At 44.1% G+C, this 22,623-nt stretch overlaps 1 protein-coding gene across 1 annotated transcript in view; it reads left to right on the top strand.

The window, feature by feature from the left end:
- Window positions 1-8,851: 8,851 nt before the first annotated feature.
- The window catches only part of MB21D2 (Mab-21 domain containing 2), a 62,028-nt gene continuing 48,256 nt past the window's right edge, over window positions 8,852-22,623 (top strand). Inside the window, exon 1 of the mRNA XM_075031638.1 lies at window positions 8,852-9,575. Within this exon, the coding sequence (XP_074887739.1) occupies window positions 9,365-9,575 (211 nt within the window). The 5' untranslated portion in view covers window positions 8,852-9,364. The remainder of the gene's footprint in view (window positions 9,576-22,623) is intronic.

Below are 22,623 nucleotides of genomic sequence, written 5' to 3'. Positions count from 1 at the left end.
TCTATTAATGTCTATAGGGCTTCCCTATAAAAGGTTTCTAAAAGCCTTTTATTTACAATTACTTCCAGGGGGTTCTATTATGCTGTACACCTCTGTTTATAATGCACACTCATTAGAGTAAGAAAAGCAAAAATACACAGCAGAGACCAGTGACCTGGTTTCTGGGAAAAAGGATGGTGTGAAATCACAAAAGACCATCCTCATAACCCCATGAAAATGCATCACATAGCCAAGAAAGGCAAAAAAAAGCTAAGGTTTTGATCCTGCATGGAGTTACTGCTGGCAGACACTTGTTCCCACCTAAACTCTGCAGCTCTAGGCAGGTGCAAAGAGCTTTACTTTGGATTACAGCTTCAAAGACTAACACTGTAAATTGATAATGGAGTTTGATCACACTCTGGAAGCTTGCATGCAAGAAATTACGACTGCATGTGTAATGCAGCAATAACTGATCAATTCCTTGTTTACTTCCTTTAGCTGAGCAGCTTAGACTTTTAACTGCAAGTACAGATCCCCCCTGAGCAGAGTCTGCTGTACATAGCCTGTTTCTTTCTCCACTAGTACTTGTCACTCTAACAGAATAGGACTCCCCGAATCTTGCTCTGCACCCTCACTCCCACCTCACAGACATGAATACTGTCACATAACTATAAGGAGAAGTGGGTCTTAGCTGTGCAGTCATTTGCTATAGATCCAGTCTCACAGTTAACATGCTTAAGCTTCTGAGGAATTCTTGCATTCAGAGCATGGTGGGGTGCTGTCATGCAGTTTGTGTATTTAGGGGTGATGCTAAGCTCCCCTTCCAAACTGCCTGGTCAAGAGGCTTTAAGTAATGGCTATGCAATATCTGCTTTGGGACTTCTCCCTTTGTGATGGGCATTTCTGTTCCTTTTTCTGCTTATGCTAACTCTGCTTTTGCTCTGTTGTTATAGAACCTTCAAGAAAAAGACCTTGCTGAGTGTAGTTGTATGCTTTTCAACAGATTTGTTACTCCACCACCTGATGGGGGACATGGTGAACAGTGCCTGACACTAGCGCTTTCTGCCAGAGTTCCCCTGAGTTTAAGCAGTACAGCTAAGGCTGCCAGATGCAAGTGTTTGCAGAGCTGAGAACAGAAGTCGTAGCAAATGTCTAGGCATCTATCTTCATTCACCTCTTGCAAGTTCACAACAGGGAAAATGGAAGAAAGATGACAGCAGCAATGTCAGGATTTGCCTTTGTCTGCAAAAGAGCTGAGGAGGGAAGAGGAAACACAGTGACTTTCTTCCTAGGTGACAACATGCCAAGCTTTCAGAATAGGAGCTACAGAGGGATTCTAGCACAGAGGATATTGTGACTTTTTTTTTTTTTTGATAAAAATTAAATTGGGAAAATGTTACAAAGGTCCTTCTGTGGCAGGTATCCCAATATTGCATACCCATGCATTGAAAGTCCACATGACAAAAGGTGTTTGATAATCTCGGACCAAAGGATGTTTTTTCATTTCCCAGGGACGCATTTATATTTCAGGTATTTGTATGCTAGCTGCTAGCACAAAACACTTAACAGTAAATACAGATCATTCCAGCAAGCAGAAAACAGCATGCCCAAAACTGGAAGTAGAAAATAAATTATTTTATTTATTAGATATATAAGTTGAACTAAAGCCAGAAAAACACATTCATGCATGCTGCAGTTCTGACCAAGCCCTGGTTCACTAATACCTTTCTTTTGTGAAAAGCACAATTCCCTTGATTTTCCATAACTTTCCTTCCCCCCCGCCTCCCATTTTTTTCATTATTTTTCATTTGCAATTGTCTGTCTTGGCAGGCAGACAAGTCTTGTGTTCAGGACACAAACTCCTACTCCTTATTATAGACCAGTAAAATGTTTTATCTGACAAATTTGCAGTCTGTCACAAGCACTACAGGATATTTTTTTCATTATAGATTGTTGCTGCCTTTTGTTTATCCATTTCAGGACTTCCCTTCTTCAGATATGAACGTATCTATCAGCCAGAGCTGTGCGGAATGCTGCATCTCAGCAACGCAAAAAACAAGCTCTTAAAAAATCTGTCTGCAGTGGCCAGATGCAGGAAGGTTTTTAGTGAAGTAGGGCAGTTAAACACAGCACAGAGCTCATGCCTCCTAGATTTCATTTTATGTTAATGTATTTTTATAGAAAGACACTCTTAGGTCTTAGATCTTCATGCTAATGAAAGGGAAATTGATACAGAAGTCGGTGGTTTGACAATCAGTTACAGGTTGGGATATTCTAACAGGAAGCACAATATGGGGAAAGGCAAAAGAAAGGGACTATTGGCTTTCAACACATGACTAAAGGACTGTGTTTTCTCTTTGTGTGGATGCTGCCACAGGGAATTGCAACATTTCCTGCAAACCTCCTTTTCCCCACTGCTTTATGACAACATGTAAGAAGTGTGTTCTCCAGGGACACAGGAAAGAGTCTGGGGGCTAGAGCTTTTCTTGTTTTCAATCCTGGAAAAATATCCATCTTTTACAGCTACAACCACTGCCCAATGGTCTGGACAACTGAAACACCTGTGTACTCAATGTGGGATTTTAAATAACAAATTATGCTGGGATTGGTACATTATGAGGCTCCAAAGAAGTAGCAGATATGTCTAAATCACAAAGACAGTTGCTATTTTACCGAGTTTGTGTGAAAAGTGCTGTGTTGATTTCTGCTCAAGTGCTGCAGAATATGATGTGAGGGTTAAACTGCTGCTGGTAGCCACCTTGTGAGCAGAGGGCTGGCACAGGAGAAATGGTGTAATTGGTTCTTGTCACCCCAGGTCTATACATCACTGCAGGCACAGACCTGCTGGTAACTTTTCTAAGCTCCTGGGTAGGAAGAGTGTTGCTGAGTGAGGTCTTTGAGCATACAGTGAAATGAAACAGACGAGCTAATGACCAGTTCTTCATTATGTTTATATCTGGTTTCCAGTACAATAGGACCCTGATTCTCATTTGTGGCTTTTGATATTACTGTAATACAAGTAATTAGCTACAAATGAACAACAGCAATGTGTGTAGTCAAGCCATACATAATGCATGGAGATGTGTAAGGGAGCATGTCTTGCTGTTTGTATTGTCCAACCTGCCCCACCAGAATTTATTTATTATATATGGAACCAAACCCAAACACCAAAGCTGTATCCTCTCCATGTAGGGGGAATTTGCATACAGATCAGGGATTTCATGTTCTGGCCACATCCCTGTACCAGAGCATTATCTCCAGTGCAGCACTACAATGTTCAACAGTGCTCAGATCTGAATCCAAATTTTACTACTTGAGATAATCCCAATTTAAAAATAAAACTAATGACAGAAAATTGACATAAGCCCAGGAAATGAGCAGCAGAAATATTTCCAAACATTGCTAACAGAGGCCCTGAGCCAACCCACTTACAAACTATGAAGTTTATCAGATCAACTTCAAAGGTGTCTGTGTACAATCTAATTACACTTAACAACAATGAGATAAACAGATCACCAGTATATTTTCAACCCCCAGAAAAAGACACTGAGGCAAGAATAGTAAATGATCTGGCTGGGATCTTTCAATAGTTAGTGTCTGAAGCTGACTGAGAATCAGGAGTCTGCTTCTTAGAACCTTACTCCAAAAGCCTTGGAGGATATACAAGCTAGATATATTTCTAGCTTGGGATATGCACTAAGCATCTGCTATTCTTTTAGAAAATGTTTTAAGCATCCTGAGTATGGGTACTTTGAGGCTGGCTACAACAGATTCAATGCCATTGTTTCAAAAGATTTTAATGAGCACAGCTCCACTGCCACGTGAATGGCTGGATGCTGTGTTCTGCTGACAGGATGTAGGAGATCAGAACTCTTCACAGGGGGAGGCTTTTTTTTTTTTTTTTTTTAATCTAGAGGAAAAGTTTAAGTCTGACAAGGAGGCAACACACCCCTTTCTAAAACTGCCTCAAGACTGTGGTGTGTGCTGGGTGCTGTTGATCTGTCATGATCCTTTGCATACGGAAATTGTGCCTGTAAATCACCCATATTTTTATTTACAGACACTAACTTAGACAAAGTCTGTGGTGACTGGAGGGAGAACAAGGGCAGGCAGAGATTCTCATAGTCTCCAGGAAACAGCTGAGACGCTTGGTGTTTGGTGGGGGACAGAGTTGAATATAATCCATGTTGCTTTGGCTGGCATATTTTGCAGCTGGTACCACACACATCCCCATCTGGAGACAGCTCCAGGTGGTGAAATTAATGGGGTTCATGGGCCAAAATGGGACTGGCTTTCCTCTATAAATGGGGGAAGGCAAGGGGGAGCCCTGCATACAGAGCAGGAGCCCAATTCCTTGCCAGCTCCAGATGTCCAGAGTCTGGGAGTGCACTGGTGGGGCTGTGTGACTTTATGTTTGCTACAGTTCCTTCAAGTCTTGCCCCTTTGAAGCACACAACTTGAATAGCAGAGCCAGGGAAAGAACATGAGTCCAAACTTCATCTGAAAGACTCTCTTTGCCCTGAGTCTGCACTAAACTCAGCCTTTGTTGATCCCAGCCTTGTGGAGCCTGAAGACTGTTACCTGTAACTGCTGTTTTGAAGACATTTTTGGGGGTGTGTGAAATAGAGGCAAAGTTTCTGGCACCAGGATGAAGGGAAGCCCTGATGCAGAGAAGCACAAGGAGTGCTTTGGTGATGCCATGGCATGCTGTGACATTCCAATCCTGTCTGGGAGTCCCAAAATGCCTCACTCCAGAACCAGACTAGGGACTGCTAGTGGAGGGAAAGAAAGACCTGAAGAGCAGCGAAGCAGCTGCAGTACATAAGGATATCACCAGGGCAGCCTAATGAAAGCGAGGTCCTGATAAATGTGAAACTAGGTTTGGTGCTACTCTGGGCTCCTTCCTCCTGGGACTGTCACAAATCTGGGAATTAAGGCCACGCAGAGAAAGTGTGCAGAGAGGAGAAAAGGGAAAGGAGGGAAATCTTGGCTGGTATTCAGCTATCAGTGGGAAGAGCAGAGGTGGGTGCAGAGCCAGTGAAGGAGAGGGAGGAGGATGGCACAGCAGGATCCTTGATCTGCCGCTGAGTGACTCCCTCCCTGTGCACGGCTCACTTTCCTGCTCTGTGTCACTCTTCTTATCTGGGCAGACAGCCTGTTTTATAGGCCAGGACCAGATTTCTGCAACACAAGGCACAAAGGACCCTTGAACAGCTTAGAAGGTACCGCAATAATATGAAGCAGAAATTGCTGCCACCAGATTGGAAAAATAGAGCACTTCCAGTCAGTAATTTTGTTCCTGGTGAAGCTCCTTGCCACATGAAGCTTTGAGCTACAGCTCCTTCAGTGCTAAGTACAGAAAAGGAAGATGTTTCTTGAGTCTACTTTTAGCCTCAGAAAATCTGGGTACAATTTCCATGAAATGAGGGATGAATCTAGCTTATTCTGCATCATAGTCTAATTACCAGCTGCAGTGAAATATCCTAAAATGATGTATCTGAGGCTCCATCTTATTTCTGGATCTTGTTCCAGTTAATTCCCCCTACCAGTTTGCAGCACCTAAATGAGATGCACTGAAGGCAGGCCCTGGGCTGCCTGGTCTTTCTCCCTTGGTATCGCAGGCCAATTGCTCTTCAAAGCTGCAGCAGAACTGTTTCACCAGTCTTAGGATGGTGGTATTAATACTCACGTGTTATCCAGCAGTTTTTTGACACAGCCTATTCAAGTGTGAAAAGCATTTTGAGGTCTCAGGTCATGCTACAGAAGTGAGAACAGTTATTTCTCCTCTTGCACTTCATTTCTCTGTGGCCTGTTCTATTTCTAAATGCTGGAAGTGGCACTGAGCAGAAAAGACGATATCTGTTCTGCAGGAGAAAAAGAAGAGGAGTCTATTTTGCAGGAGAAAAGAAGGAAGACGCTTTGAAGAAAAGAGAAAACACATGGGAGAAAGGAAGAGTGCATGTGAGAGGGAGGGCACAGATTCCAGTGTGGGTGAGAAACAGTTTAGTAGTCAGATTGTTCAATCCCTATCCCAAGTGATGTGAATGTCCTCATTGGTAAGTCTTGGGCCCAGTATGGCAGAGACTATAGATTCCTCCTACGTCCCAAATAATGCTCACAGGAGGAGCTTTGAGGATGCTGCAATGTTTCCACAGAGATTTCCATTTCAAAAAGAAAAAAGATTTGGTAGAAAAACTCCTGACCAACCATACTTGCAATCTCATTCTCATTTATTTGCTCAAGTAATCCCCAGTGCTTGATTTACGTAAGACTTGAATTAACTGTGTATTTATTCAGAGATCTTAAATTGCACTGATGTGATGAGGTAAAATTGCAAGCTGATGCAGTTTCAAGGGTATTAACAAGCATATGACAGTGTGGCAGATCCCGCTTGCCACTGAGGGACCAAGGCCCATTCAAAGGTTTCCAGAGAAGGTGGTAAAAAGGCTCCTTCTTTTGCAAGTACAACTGCTTTTCATGAAGGAGAATTTCTCTTAGCACTGAGGTGGGGCAGAGAGGTGCAGTACCTGTCAGAGACTCTTGAAGAAAATTAAAACTGCTTGCTCGATGCTGCTCTTGGTGAGCAGTGTTGGTTTGAGCTTAGACACTAAATGAAGCACATTATTTGGTTCTGAGCAATTTCTGAATAATGCATGGTACCAGAAATAAAACAAACTCCAGATGAGCAAGAAGCGTGGAGCAGTTAACACCCTGATCTAACAAAAACTCTCTGCAAATATGAACATGACTATAACTTCAAGCAGAGGTGCCATTAAAAAAGGCAATCAAACTGCAATCTCCATCGCTTCTGGCATTAGCTGTTTCTGAAGCACTTTATGTTTCCAATAGGTGTTTAGTGAATTCAGCAACCAAAGCTAGCTATGAAGCTGTTACTGAATGGGATTTAAACATTTTAAATGAAGAGGGAGAAAAACGATAATGTAAGTCTGTGATTGATGTGGGTGGAGAGTCAGCGTGACCATTTGGAGACCTACTGAAAGATGGAATCTGAGACAAAATGCTTCTGAAGAAACTACTGGAAGACCCAGTATTGAAATATGATGCAGCAGATAAGATATAGTTAGGAAAACAAGCTACCCAGTCCATGAAGCTTGTGGAGAACATCAGCTTGAAAAAGATGAGGCAAGAGGCTTGGCGATGAAAAGTGTAGCTGGTATCAAAAGGTCCAGCTACTTTGCCAAGCGGTGCCAGTGATGCATACATCACAGCTGCTAGCAGGTTGCACCACGCGAAAGTGAAACAAGGATACCCACACAACTGGAAATGGTTATGGCAAGCACACAGGGGACTTACAGATGTTCAGAGCTGGACAGGGCAAAACAGCAGGTTCTGAAGCGGTTCGGGGTTCAGGAGCTACTGTGAGTTCTGTGGGAGCGGTGTTATCACAAGAGGGAGCTGTCCGCCTGTATGAGATTGTCACCCCACGCAAAAACACACTGCAGGGAAATAGCAACAGGGCTCTCAAACCCTGAGAGGGGCAGGAGGCAAGAGGTCCCGAGTGCTCAGACAAGCAGTTACCACAGCAGGCTAGCACGGGAGGGCATGGGCTGAGCTGGGTTAGCAGAACTAATCCTGCAGGGCAGGCCACCAACACTGAACACTGCTAATTGCTCTTCTGCAAGTCAGATCCGGCATTATGTTAATGCTATCAGTTAATTGTTTTTAGTTGTAGGTTTTGCTGGGGAGGCGGATGAAGGAAAGGTTCTTGGTCAAAGTCAGACATGGTGCCGGTCAGAGGTTCATGTGAGAATGCAGCTGATCCCCAAGGCTCAGGCGGTGAATGAAGCCTATGTGTGTAAGAGTCGGCTATGAGCAGTATCCGAACACAATAGGGTCTGTACACCCAGCAGAGGGCATGTGGATGCAGACACATGCACTCCTACCTTTACCTTTGGGACATCATTTCTTAGATAATGAGCATTATCAGTGCCCTCAAAAGCTGCCTAAGTAGTTACTGGACAAAGCCAGAGGCATCAGCTGTTCTTGAAATAGGCTGTGGTTTCTGTTACAGGGTCCAAACCTATCCTTGATTTTCATCCTTGTTTCAGATAAGGCCCCACTGCAAGAGGTGCTGAACTCCCATTTCTGATCAAGACTAGTGGCACAGAGGAACCAAGCCACACCATCATCTGTGTTTACTATGCACCAGGGAAACCAGCCTGTAACCTCTTCATACTGAGCTTAAGTTTCACCTTCCTGTTTTTTCCCTGAACGCCTCATGCCTAATTTTGGTAGACACATTTTATCGTAGTCTGGGACTGAGCTGAAAGCTTTGTTTCCTGCCAAGAATACTGAGAGGATAATACATATCCAAGCAGTTTGCATCAGTGCCATAGCATCTGAAATGCCCTGTAGAAGGCTAACACAATATATTTGTATGCTCCCTGGGCAGGAAGACAAACAGTTCTTCCAGTGGATGCACTAAGGTAAATGTGCAATGATGGGACAAGGCACAGAAGATAGTCTAAAGGGAGAAAAATACTGCAGGTTGAAAAGTTAGAAAACATTAAAAATACATGCAGAAGAAAAGCATGGAGTCTTGACGATGGGGGAATGGATGGAGATCAGAGGTCTGGGCTCCTTGCCACAGGCTGCTTGACATCAGGCAAGTCTTCTGAGATCCCATTTCCCCTCCTATCCTTTGTCTATGTAGCTCCCAGGAGCTTCTAGGCAGGGTTGGTGTCGAGTACAGCAGTGAGGATACTTTACCTTGGTCATTGCTTCTAAGACATACGATAAAATTACTTCATATATATATATGAAAACAATCTTCAGGATGGCTTATGGAGCAAAAAAGGAATAAACGCAGAATGCCTCGGGAGCATGTGGGAGGAGCAGAGTTCCCAGCCAGTTATTAATCCACTCGCAGGACAAGGCTTTTGCTGAAGTTTAAAATTAAATTGAAATTAAAAAAAAAAAAAAGAAGGCGCAATTTTATCCCGAGCCAGAGGTCTTGGCTCCAGCCTCCGCACCCGCCCGCCGTGACGCCGGCAGAGAAACAAGCCCCCCCCGCGGCCCCCGGCCCCGGCAGCAGGCGGCCCCCGCTCCGCTCCGGCCCGGCCCGGCCCCCCCCTCCGAGCGCGGCGGGCGGCTCCGCGGTGCCGCGGGCGGGCGCGGCGCGGGCGGGGGCTCAGCCAGCGCGGCCGCTTGTTGATCGCGGCGGCCGGCGCCGCTCCGCGCCTCCGGGGCCCCGCTCCGCTCCGCGCCGCGCAGGCAGCCCCCGCGCCCGGGCTCGCCGCTGCGCCGCTTGCATTCTTCCATTGCAACATTGCAAACCCCCTTTTTTTTTTTTTTTCCTCTCCCCCTCTCTCTCTCCCCCGTTCTTTCCTTTTTTTTTTTTTTTTTTTTTTTTTTTTTTTTTTGCATGAAGATGGCGGCGCCTCTCGCCAGCAAGGCAGGGTCCGCCGGCACCAACAGCAAGCCTCCCTTCCCGGAGCTGGATTTCCGATCGGGAGCCAGGGTGGAGGAATTGAATAAACTCATCCAGGAATTCACCAAACACGACCAGAGGGAGTACGACGACCAGCGAGCCCTGGAGATCCACACGGCCAAGGACTTCATCTTCTCCATGCTGGGTAGGGCAGGGAGCGTGCGGGGCGGGGGCAGGGGCGATGCCGGCCGGGGACCCCGGGGCAGGGCTCCCGGGCGGGGCGGCACCGGCGGACCCTTTCCCAACGCCGGGCTCGGGGGTCTCCGGCCGCAGGGCGGGTCTCACCCCCAGGAAACTATTTTTTTGCCTGTCCTGTCCGCCCGGTCTTTAGCAGCGATGGATTTAGAAGCACGGAGCAAAGGCTGGGGCGCAGGGCTGGCCGGTGCCCGAGAAACACGCCGAACCGGCAGGGCTGGAGGCGAGGCGAGCCCGACCCTTCATTGTGTTCCCCCCCCACTATCAAGGCTGTAGGAAACACAGATTTCCCCCCCCCCCCCGACCGCTTATTTTGGTTATTAGACCGGCTGATGCTTGTACAGGAGCATCCCCTGAACTGCGTTTCTTGCTTAGGTTGCAAAACTTGCTACGAGTGGAACAAGTCAGATTGTGGCAGGGGAGTCCTCATCTGCGTGAAACTTTGAATCGCGGGCAGGGATCCTTAAACCAGGGTGAAACATGTGTTGGCCCTTGCAGAAATCACCTGGGCTCTGGCATGACTAAGGCTTCTTAAGATTAACAGTGGAATGACTAACAACTGTGATTCTCTAGCTAGTCAGTTCCTGATAAATATTTACATTGTTTTGACTAAGAAATCACTCACGTGAATGAGACCCTCCAGGATACGAAAGGATGCTCTTTAATATGCAGGTTGGACCTTGAAATCAGTCATCCAAGTTTGAATCAATATCTCAAACATTTTTACATGTAAAAATAGGAACATTGGTAAACAGCAGGTGTGGCCAGTGGATGGTTCTTTGTAGCTCAGAGGTGTATATACACCCTTGAAGCACATTTGGCACAAACCAAGTGGATGGTCTACATGTACACTGTGAATAACCCACATCACTTCTCATTCAGAAACACAGAGCTATCCTATTATAGCAATATATAGCAATAATAATTATTTTCTGTATCGAGGGGTAATCACTGTAACAGACCACTTCCTCTATAGCCATGAACATACCTACACTCACTAAATGAGAGTCTGCCTGTCCAGCTGATATCTTGTAAGGTACCTGGATAAGTATAATTGCCTGCTGCAGGATTTGCACAATTTTGTGTGTGTATTGCTTTTTCACCAAGGGCTGGACAGGATATAGCAGACTAAATTTAGCTTGAGAACAAGGACAACAAGTTGAAAAGTCAGTAGCATGTATATTTATAGTTGCTGTTATAAATATTTTTCCCTTCCCGTTTAAAAAAAATTATGTGGTGAAGCCATGGTTGCATCAAAGCCTGCAGGATTTTTGTTATTGAAAACCTGATCCTGTGGAAGTCATCCACTATTATGATCTGATACATTTTTCAATCGGGGCTTTAAATAACTGGCTGAGGAAGCAGGGCTGGATCGGATGAAGCAGAGAAGAGTGGAGAGAAAACAGCCAGAGCAGCAGTTCTGGGTGTGTGGCTAGCAAGTAGAGAAAGCTTTATATGATCCTGTTTAAGCATTACTAGTCTTTGCAGGGGACAGGGACCACAGCATTTCTTCCTGCCTCATGCAGAAGAAGGCAACAGAAGACAGACAGAAGAATGGGCTGGAGCGTGCCTTGTATTTCTGCAAATGTACCCTAATGCCTTGCTGTTCATGAAAACAGGGAGCCTTAGGCTGTTTAGAAATCATGTAAATTAATGTGGCTGTCGTTGTTAATATAATGGCTGGGAGATGAGCGTTCTTCAGTTTTAAATGTATAGACTAAGAACGGGGTTTAAACAAAAGCTGTATTTCTGTTTAAGTTATGCCTGGCAATTTTCAATGAGACTCGTTTCTGGATAAGATACTTGAGGACCAAGCCCAGTACAGAAATGGAGGTGGGTTGTCCGATTTGTCTGGATTAGACCCAGAAGTTGTGTTTGTGGATCAGACCCTTCTTAGCCAGAGAGGCTCTTAAATCTAAAAGGATTTAACTTATTAATAAATAGCTCTTTCCCCTGTGCCTGATCCCTCCCATACGTACAGCTCTTATCTCTTCGGGTGATGATAGGAAAATTAAACGTAGCTTTCCTGATTTAATTACATTGGTGTGTAATTGGTGGATGAATGATAGGCGAGGAGACTTTGTGCAGATTCTCAGATGTTTGTACTCTGCATGGCTCGCCCTCTGGGTCAGATCTTTGCTTTCTATTTATATTAACTCTTTTTCATCTGCGTTGTCTTGCCCTGGCTATTAGCAACTGAACTCTGGGAGATCTCAAGAGTTGGGCTATGATAAAATTAGGGAGAGGTACTGCTTGTCATGCCTTTGTCCAAAGTCTTGTGGCCCAAGCATTAGAATAGGACTGCAAATGACCTACCTATCTGGTGGGTGAAGTGAATATTTTCTGAATGTGGGCAATTCCTGGGCATCCCATTCATAGTCACCAAGACCATATGGTCTTGCTAACACCCTGCACTGAAACAACAGGTGTCTTTTGGTGCATTTGCTGGGTAACTTTCCTGTACTGTGCCTGAGAATTACTTGTCTCTTTGACACAGGTATAACTGAGCCTCAAAGGAAGGGAGGGCTGTATTAATCAAGAAAAAGAGTGGAGAAAAGACAGTCTTGTGTTCTGGGCAGCAGGCTGGCTGGGAGTGATGGAGAGACCAAGTCTCTGCCTGCCAGTTGTGAAAGGAGCTAATTACTTACTCTCCCTGCATCTCGTTGGTTTTTTTGTTTGGTTGGTTTTTTGTGCTTAAAGAGTGATAAAAGAGTATTTTTATCAAGTGATATTACAGTCAGTGATATTTTGATTGTAAAGCACTTGCTGCTATTATGATGAGAGGTGCATAGCACTTATATTAAAAACCTTTTAGGGGTACCTGACCTAGAGAGTATTGTTCCTGCAGTACAAGTACTTCTAGGAAACTTCTTTAATAAATACTACCTGTCTCCTTCTGTTCAGCACCTAAGAAAAAAAGTGTTTTAATGCACAGATGTGCTAGGCTTAAAAAAGCCATATATTATGCTCTTGGGAACTAGAACATTGCATATTAAATAACCCCTTGAAATTTCTAGTGCTACTGCTGCCTCAAACCAGCTCATGTTATTAGGGATACTGACTCTTGCGTTTTACTTCTTAATGAGAGAAGAGAAGAGAGGAAGGTGATATGAATAAATACAGACTATACAGAGCTATTTCCTCCACTCCAGGTACACATTGGTGTTCCATCATCTAGAGCAGTTTTCAAGCTCTTCAGGTTGGTATTTTGTTTCCCTTTCCTATCATGAGACTTTTTCTTCTCTGTAGAGTCAGAAGAGGGATGCTCAGGACATTTCATGCCATTCTCTTTCCTCTCATTGCCCTCTCCCTGCCAAATCAGGGGAAGGACTGGTTTAAATTGGTGCTAAAGTGGCCTTTTTTATATTTTTAAGGCCTCTAGTGTATCTTTTTGTCACTTCAGTGGTTGCATCTGACTTCTGTGGGAGCTGCTCACCAGGACAGGCCACACTTTGAGGATTTGCAGCCAGCTGCAACTTAGAGCTGTTGACAAGACCTTTAGAGAGCTTGTATCAGCACCTGATACAGGAGTGATGGTGAGCCTATTCTGAGAGCATTTCCCTTTTATCTGGTGTCTGCCCGGTGCTGAGCTGGGTGTGCTAGCAAGTGTTTGTGATAGAGGCAAGTCTCATAGTGGAGGCAGAGCTGGCATCAGCAGAAGATTTCTGCTGCCAATACGAGCTTCCCAAATGGAGTGAGTTACCCTGCTGGGCCTCTGCATCTGTAGCAAGGCTTCCAGCTGTTTCTTGGACTGATGGGCCCCTAAAATACGTGCAGTGGCGGTGCAGATTGCTGTGCTGAGAACACAGGTGTCCTGACAACAGCTTGCTCTTATTAGCATCTTCTACAGGAGAAGCATTCTGCGGTCCTCCCCTGTTCCCGAGGTCTGTGTAGCTGAACAACATCAGTAGCGTGACTGTTGTGTGGGTTTGTGTGGCATTTTTTCTCCCTTTCCCTACCTGGCATAACTTGCTGATGAAACCTTCTATTGTAGATTAGATTTCAGGCATTGTTGGAAGTGTTACCTGTTTGTCTATGATACATCATGGAAATTCCCTGGTTTCTGTTGTGGTGTGGAGCTGATGAAATAGCAACAGGATTGGAGCGATCTCTCTAGGGTTAAGTCTTTTGTGTGTGTGCGCCTTTTCTCAAGAGAGGCCAATCATGATAGGAGCTCACTGTACTCTGAGGCCTATGTTAATAAAGGCTCCCTGCTGGCATTCCCTGTGCTGCTGAATGCATAATGCACAGCTGTTAAAAACAACCTTACTGTATTGCAGGTTTCATTTCTGGCTTCTGTTGGGTCTCCTCTCCCTGCAGGCCACATGTTTCTGTATTTGCATTTGAGGTTGGGGGGGGGGGGGTTGTGTTGTTTTTTTCTTAAGGGACGGGGTACTAGGCTGGTAAAGTAACCCTAGCAAGGCATTGGTAGCTTTTGTTTGGTTATAGCTACCTGAAGTCAACCAATTTCATCTAACTGGGGATTCTTGCTGTGTAGCTAGTTAAAAAGGATCGATAGCCTCCTCTGTCTCTTTGTTCAAAGGGATTGCTGCTCAATGTATGCGTGCAGTGAAAATAGCTTGAAAATATCTCAATTTTTTTTTAAGATGCTGGTACTTCACTTGCTCAACTACTGTTTTGAAACATTAGGGTGTGATGCAAAGTATTTAGTGTAATAGCTAGGAACATGTCCTAAGGGCACAAATTCTCATGGCAGGCTCACCGCCTGTTCCTTCAGTCTGTGGAAATATTTGTAGAAGATTTGGGTGAATACTTGCCAAGCCCAATTATGCAATTATGTTTTAAGGGCAATTTTATAATTATAGTGGAGGATGGTAACCAGGATACATGAGTTGTTGGGTTTTTGACTTTTCCTTTCTTCTTCCACATGACTTCGCATGAATGCTAAAACATTTGGAGCAATTCTAGTCAGAAACCAGTTGTTCAACTTTCTTTTAGGCAGCTGACTATTTTTATAGGTGAAGCTAAATTAAAGACAAATACAACATTGCTCAGGAAGGCTGGATGACCTGTTTTATTATAGCTTTGGTAATTTAGAAGATGGATGTGTACTCAGAGACCCAGAGTAGCCCACAGGCAGAGTCCAGTCTAGAGGAGAATCAGGATGTAATAGTCCTGCCCAGACTTCTCAAAGGGTATTTCCAAGCTGTGCAAGTTTTTTGGATAGTTGGGATTGTCTTTTTTAATTTCTATTCGACAAATGCCAGGTTCCTGTTGGCTTTGACAACCTCCTGTACAGCTTTTGCATCTTTTCTTGGGCCTTGAAACGTACACTCTTGCTCCTGTGCACGTCCCCGTCTTTTTGCTGCAAAGATGGTTTTCCCAGGCACGTCTCTGAAACCCTTCCCTGTGTTCCCTTCTCTGTCCCAGCCAGACCCTAGCTGACTCTGCAAGAATGGTTAGGTGAGAAAGTGCCAGGAAGAAATGTGGTTAAGGCCAAGAGATTAGCTCTCACCTCCAGTCGAGGGGGCTTCAGTTGCAAGGGCTGCTTCAGCATGACACTGTGAACAGTGGTTGAGTTGACAACTGCACCTCCAGGCATGTCTGTGTGAGACCCTGTGGTGGCAGCTGCAGGCAGAGGCTCTGCTTTGTCCCTCGGATGTTGTACGCGCAGAGTGTCCCTTATTGAGAAAAGAGGAGTGTGCCTGCATGGGAGCAAGGGTGAGAGAGCTGAAAAATGACCTTTAGGTGGATATCTCAAGTTATTTGCCCGAGTCTTGTTCTGATCACTAGTAGCGTGATGTGAGTTTAGGAGACTGAACTGTAGCTTTATTGGAACTTGCAACCATACTTCATATGTTCCCCATCCTAACTATGGATTTTATATCCAGTGAAGTTTTATGACTTCTGTTAGCACATACCTGTCTTACTGTCTGACTAACAAAAATATGAGGGTTGGCTTCTTTTTTTGCTAATGCAACTGGAAGGCAGCTTATGAGACATTAAAAAATAAATCTTTGAGCAGCAGCTGATGTTCCAATTGACAGATGCTGCTATGGATTTTGCTTCCTTTAGTGAAGAGAACTCCACTGTTTGCTTTCATTTCTACCATTCTGTTGCATTCCCTTTTACTGCAAATAGCAATTGTCCTGGACTGAGTGGATAAGTCTGCACGTGGTACTTCAGCCAACCTGACAGGTCCCTGAATCATATACTTCTGCCTTAGATAAACTTTCTACAGTTCTTTCAAAGCACTGTTTCAGTGACTTTCTGGTTGTAAGGGAATCAACATGTGCTGTAGCATTCAGTTTAAGGAAGATAGATTCCCTTCTATCATGTTTGACTGCCCAACATGTTTGACTTTTGAGCTTTGAATAAACACTTGATGCTAAGGAAGTTACAACAATCCTGTTAATGCATTATATTTCACCTGACAGACAGTATGATTTTAATCTAATTTAAAGCATTTAATTAGAAGATTGTTAATGCATTTTGTTATGAGCCTGCTCGTGTGGAAAGTATAATTTGCATATCACTGAGTGGGGTGATTAATTACTTTAAGGTTCATAATATCCCTGTCTTTGAAACAGCAGTGGTAACTACTTCCACCCACTCATGTTTAGGGCTGTGGGCAGAAGTTGCACAGCACTGGGTGGCTTCAGCTTGTAGAACAGGAGGTGGGTGGCACCAATTTCACCCTAAGAAAATCACTCTGTAGGTAAAACACTGAGTCAGGACACCCTAGACCTATGCTCCATTCTGAGCTGCCCCCAAATTTACACAGACCTGCGCAGGTTTCTGAATATAATGACAGGTAGTGGGACCTCGGTACTACCAGAGGCCTTCCTCATCTCCTGTGCTTCAGCAATCTGTGAAAGGTGGGATGGTACCAGAATAGTGGAACATTGTGGTGTTGCTGTTCTTCATGATAGGATGGTTTAACCATGCAACCCTCTGAGTCTGAAGCTAGAAAAGGAAGTCTGTTTTTGAGAGCCTAGCCTCAAAAGTTACTTAAATAGTGAAGGCAAATAGTTGCTTTGTCATTGGGTGTTGATCTAGTGGCTTCCAGCCTCTGAGAGAGATTACAACCTGACCCACTTAGGCAGTTCTAGCAAGTAATCTTATTTTATACTGAAGGGATCCCAAAGCAAAACTGGGACAAATTAGTTTAAAGAATACACCTTGACCACAGTCTGCATGCTGATGTAATTTGGCAGAGTAAGGCAATGCCAAGCAGTAGAAGGCAACAGTTGGGGACAGAAAGCAAAATACAAGACGTGGCCGAAGCTAGAAATCCTGCTGGGATAGCCATAAGGAATTGGCAAAGAATATTTTTTTTTTTTTGTCCAATGATACCCTTCTAAGGTCATGATTTAGATGAAAAGTAGAGATGTATGTGTGGGATGTTGTTGGTCTGCTTAGATCTTCTCTACTGTGGCTTGCAGTCAGACCATCCGGAATTTCTTCCACCCACTGACGGAGTGAGAGTTCATAAATGATTTGGTCCAGAAGTGCTGAGCAGCTGGGGAACGCTTGCAGTTGCATCTAGAAATAGCAAAGTCAGTTCTTGCTTTACTGCATAGTCTGTTAGGCCATGTGCTTTTTCTGTTCTAAAATGTCTTACCTCAACTCTCCTGTTGATGTTGTCGGATCTTTTGACACTGTTCCACACCTCTCTCAGGGAAGGATGTTTTCAGTCAGTGGTGCATATATGACTTTGTTTAGAAAATCAGGTGCTGAGGTTGCGAGGAAGGAGTTGTATTAAACAGCTATCAAAAATGCGAAGACAAACATTGCAATTAGCTTCTGTGCTTTTCCCTTCAGCACTTCTACTCTTTGCATTTTAATGGATCTCTTGAAGAGCTGGTGATGCTTTGGGTGACTTCTCTTGGAAATGAATCCTGTGCTAATAGCTCTGGCTGGGCCTGATCCACAAGCAGATGCTTGGAGATATTTCACGTTTGTTTTGTACCTCACTAATTAATGTATAACTTAGTGGTAGATCGGCAGGAAAGCTGCGTTTGCTGACACTTCATGATATAATGATTTAATCCTTTGTGACACATTCCTGCTGAGTGTCAAAGCTGATAACTCTAATCTCTGTCCCTAGCTCAGTGCGACAGGAACCTGTTCTAGAGGGCATTTTGCAGGAGCTTGCAAGCTCTTGTAGGTACTTTGCGACCAATGCGTGTAAACTTTTTTTGTACATTGCCACTCTTGAATGTGATTGTATAGGATTGCCTGGTGCACTGAGGAATCTGGAGTTGAGTGCAAACAAAGGAGCTAACTGACTGCATTCAAATGAAATAAGGCTTGTCCTGGGAGAAGGGGGGAAATACCCTAATCTCCTTTTAAATACACTTCCTTTGCCAGCTTTCAGAGTGGTGTGGTTATATTGATTCAGAGGTGCCTAAACCCACTGCTCTTTGTTATATATGATTCTGAAGCCTGGGTACGGATGCAGATCTGTACGCAGGGATAGCTGTGCAGTTACTCTCCAGTGGCTAGTCCTTGTGGTACAACCAGCAGAGCCTCCCTCTGTTGCAGCACGGACAGTGAATTGCTGTTTATTTTAAACTTTTGGTTGAATGGTATTCATAAAACAATTTGCAGCTCTGCAAATAGAGGAGGGAATGTCACTGTAACAACACTTCAGGGGCTCTGTTGCCTTCTGTCTCTGAAATTTGCCTTTTGAAAGTTGCATACAGTGTGCTGAATGGCAGATCAAGTATTGATATTGGCCCCTTGATATTAGGCCCTCAAAGCTCGAGTTGCTGAAGTGTCTGCATTTCATAGACAGTAGGGCAACCGTGTGCTAAGCAATCAGTAACTTGAGGAAAATAAGAGGAATGCAAGTCTCTCTGCAAGTGCAGCGTGTCTCTGAACAAGCTGCACCTTCTGAATTAAATGCCTGGGTTTTTTTCCAATGTGAAAGCTGTAGTGCACACCTAAGTGCATTATTGAGAAAAATGATCCATTACAATTTGACTGAGCATGTCAGAGGCTTGTTTTATGTGCTGAGTTGTCTGTAAAAGCTTGACCCGGTACCCCCAGTTCTTCCCGATATCCTGTGAATTTTGTGAATGTGCAAAGCATGCACTCTAGGCAGCAATGTTATGCTGAAAATAACCACTTTGACACAGGCTTGTATTATCAAAGAATGACTACGTCTGTGCAGTTATTTTAATTATCTTCAGGAGGGATTCATATGTGCCATATAGTCACTTAGCAAAGCTATTTGCACATTATCAGAGCTGCAGAATTAAGATACAAGTTAGTCTGGAAAATCAAAGTTAAAAAAAAAGTTATTTGATCTTCTTAAACCTAAATTCTGGTTCTGGCAACACAGGGCACTCCTGAGTTAATTTAAAAACTAGACAATCCCTCTCACTCCTTCACTCAAGCTGCAGACAGGAGGTTTAGAATCATCTTTTTATCTAAGCTGCTTCTTAACAATGCAGGTAAAGAAATCGGTGTCTAAAAATCTGCTCTTACACTGAGACCAGTCTTGTAAGACATCGCTTGTGTATATGAATCACTCTATTGTGCTAGCCTATGTCACTCTGAGTTCTCAACTTTTTTAAAGTAACCCTTTCTTTACCTTGAATTGCATACATGCCTTTAATTTGTTTATGTTCTGTCTTACTTTGCCCCAAACAAATAATTTTGGTGAAAGAGATTTGCTTTTCAAGGGCAGTGATGACAGTGCTTTGGAGTGTAGAGGAGCGCTGTTGAGAAGTGATATAACCCAGGTTTGCAGGTGGAAGTTTCATCCCTTCCCAGCAGAGCTGTTCGACTGTGACAGGCTTCACTGGGCTGAGGCCAGCCCTACTCGGCGAGGATTGTAGGAGCCCTATGGAAGAGGTTTCTGTCTGAGTGAGACAGGATCGAGGGAGACAAATGAACAAAATCCCCAGACCCACAGCATGTTGATAGACCTCCTGTTGTTCTTAATTCGCGTCTGTAAATGGCACTAGTTTCCGCTGTTGTGCACCAAGACAATAATAAATAACAATCTGTAGCGTTTATATACCACTTCACGATTTTCAGAGTGTTCAACACACATTAACTAATTCAGCTGAGATGCAAATATTCTGTGAGCAAAGCTACTCTTCTTGCTGCCCAGGGGAACCTTTGGTTACAGCTGGACCAAGCTTTTTTTTTTCCCCCTTAACGGGAGCTGTTGGCAGGAATGTTCTATACAAGGACAGTGTCTACCTTCCTGAAGTTTTTAAGCCTTTGCATGTACCCCTGTTTGCATAGGAATTGGACTACTCCCAAGTCGTATGTGATACTACTAAGAAAATTATGCAGGAGACTTGCCTGTACATTTTGTGCTGCAAATACGCAGACCCACAGTTAACAGATTTGTGGTTTCAGAAGCTATTGAGTTAGCAAAGATGTTGATGCATTAAGTGCATCTTTCTGTGCTTGCATAAGGTGCCTTGGGGAAACAACATCTCCAGTGGACCTCAAGCTCAGGAGGGGAATAAACATCTGTCAGTTCTGACTATACTGGATCGTGAGACCATGTGCTGAAGAGAATTAAGGATGCTTGGTGGACGGCTTTGGTCCATGTCTCACTAGATCCAACACCTGCTAGAGCACCAATCTGTCTTTTGGGGCAGAAGGAAGGCCAACAGAAGGCCTATTGCCAGGCAAGAGATGTGTTTTGAGGGCAATTACAGACTTTATGTCCGATTGTTCATAATGCTGAATCCCAAACATGGAGCAATACATGCATTGGCATGAATTTAATTTGTCTGGCATTTGACTCACTTTCTGCCTTGGCATTTTGTGTATGTGTGTAAAGCTGGTGAGAGGGAGTTTGATGCATCTCTCTCTGTATCTTTGAGCTGGCCAGGATTGGTTCTACTTTCCATTTGTGAGAAGAGCAGCTCTTTTTAGCATTCCATTAGGGTGACTAGCATAAGCATCTTTTTTTATCAGGTCACATAACCCGGATTTAGTGGTTTACCTTGGAAATAACTGTTTGGTAGTCTTTGTAAACTGATGCCTGGTGCTGTAGAACTGCCCGCATACTTTGTAGCTATAACCGTCTTTCTAACCCATGAGGTTTAGTTATCACTAGGTGGTGGCACTTCTGGATTGCCTCTTTGTCTAACCTTTTGGTAACTTTCTTTTTTAGAGCGATGCCTGCAGGTTTGACCTCAAACTGATTCTGAAAGAACAGCAGATTATAATTTTCATATAAATGGTTGTGTGAACAGGAACACCATTAGCCTCTTAGTGACCTAATTACACAGGGAGGTAGCAGTGCATTTTGAGATCAAAACTCTCATCTTGCTACAGCTTTTCCTTCAGCTAACAGTACATGGGAGAAGAAGAGAATGTTTCTTGCAGGTGATAATTTCTCTTTCAGTGGCTTTGATATCCTCATTTTCTGTTTGAAGTTAATGTGCAGATTGCTAGGTGGCGTCACTCAAAGTGACTGACTGAGCTGCTGTTGTATGTGAAGATGTCTCCAAGACAACAAATTTCCTGGTCAAACAGCACGTCGGCTTCTGCTACATTTTAAAGGAGCTGGTCAGCTGAAGGAGCAAGACATTTTAAAGTTTATTATTAGCACCATAGCTGCCAAATACAGCTCAGAGTCTAAGGCTGAAAATGTTCCTATTAAACACTGCAAATGAATAGCTTTATAAAAAGGATTGTGTGATTTGACTAGAAAACTGATTTGTCAGAGAACTTCTACCAAATAATAGGAATTAAATCCCTACCTTCACAGTTCATTTTCTTCCATTGCTATACGTGTTCCTATGCTGGAAGCCTAGGGAATTCAGGGACCTTCTTTCACTCCTACATTTTGTTGTTTTATGTCCAGACTTCCCTGCTACGTTTCACCTCTGCTTTTTTAGTATTAGTGTGCCAGATTTTTTCTAAAATATACCCAAAAATCAAATGTTTGTTTCCATTTCTCTTCTGCTGTAAAACTTGGAAAGGTTTAGTGACTCCTTCCTGTTCTGAAGTCAGGATAAAATAAGCTTGAAGCATTGGATTTTTTTCCCCCCTCTTTTGTCCCCTCCTCCTAGTCTCCTTTGTCTCCAGAGGAGCAGTGTTGCTGGACAGGTGTAGAGTACTTACAAGTATTTTTCTTCTGCATTTCCAATTTTTTACTTTGCTTTATAAAATACTCTTATGCCCATCCTGTTTCAAGGGACTCAGTCCAAACCGAAATCAAAAATATCCACATTTTTTCCTGCCTTCCTTGCAAGGCTTGGCTGTACTGCCTAGCTGAACAAACCCCATCTTTGTCTTTGCTTTGGAATAAGAAACAAGCAGGCTTGTTGATTCCTGCTGCATTAATGCTATCCTCCTCCCTCACTCTGATATAGTGGTTATCAGGGGGGTAGGGTGGAAGCTGCTTGCTGCTGTTTTCCTGAGACCTCCCAGGAGGCTGGTGCAGTGTGGATCTCCTGCACTCTGGCCCCAGACACCTTACAGCACTTACTCAGGCTGTAACGACTGGAGGAACATAAGCAAAAACCGCTTTGTGCAATAGTGGGTGGAGAGAGGACGCTGAGGGTGCTATGCTGAGAATGCTTGAAGATTTTCAAATGAAAGTCCAGGAAAGACAAGGAGCCATATCCATGCCCTGACCTCTGTCCCATGGCACATCTGAACCTGAACTCTCAGCTAATAACCCCTCAGCCACTAAGCCGCCTTCTCTGAGCATGCCTGCATTCGGTGGGGAATTTTAGGAATGTGGACTTCAGCACGGCGTGGGGTTGCTGCTGCTCACCCTCTGTTCAACCACAAGCTTTAGAAGCTGCAGTGAGGTTGGTATTGCCACGGTAAAGCCCCATTGTGGTTGTTTGCAACATTCTGTAACTAAAGGTTTATTTTCCCGGTTAAGGTTCCATTAGAACAGCAGGAGCCAACATCTAAGAGCTGGAGAGAGGCCTCTTCCCTTCCCTGGCACAGCACAGCTTCACTCCTCTCTCCCTTCACCATCCCCTCTCCCAATCCCTTTGCTTTTAAGGCATTAAAACTTTAGTGACTGGGATGTTGACGAG

Source organism: Buteo buteo, chromosome 7 (assembly GCF_964188355.1).
Source record: "Buteo buteo chromosome 7, bButBut1.hap1.1, whole genome shotgun sequence".
In the NCBI taxonomy this organism is placed as follows: Eukaryota; Metazoa; Chordata; class Aves; order Accipitriformes; family Accipitridae; genus Buteo; species Buteo buteo.
The sequence above is the reverse complement of the archived record's forward strand: the minus strand, read 5'-3'. Positions and strand labels throughout refer to the sequence as shown.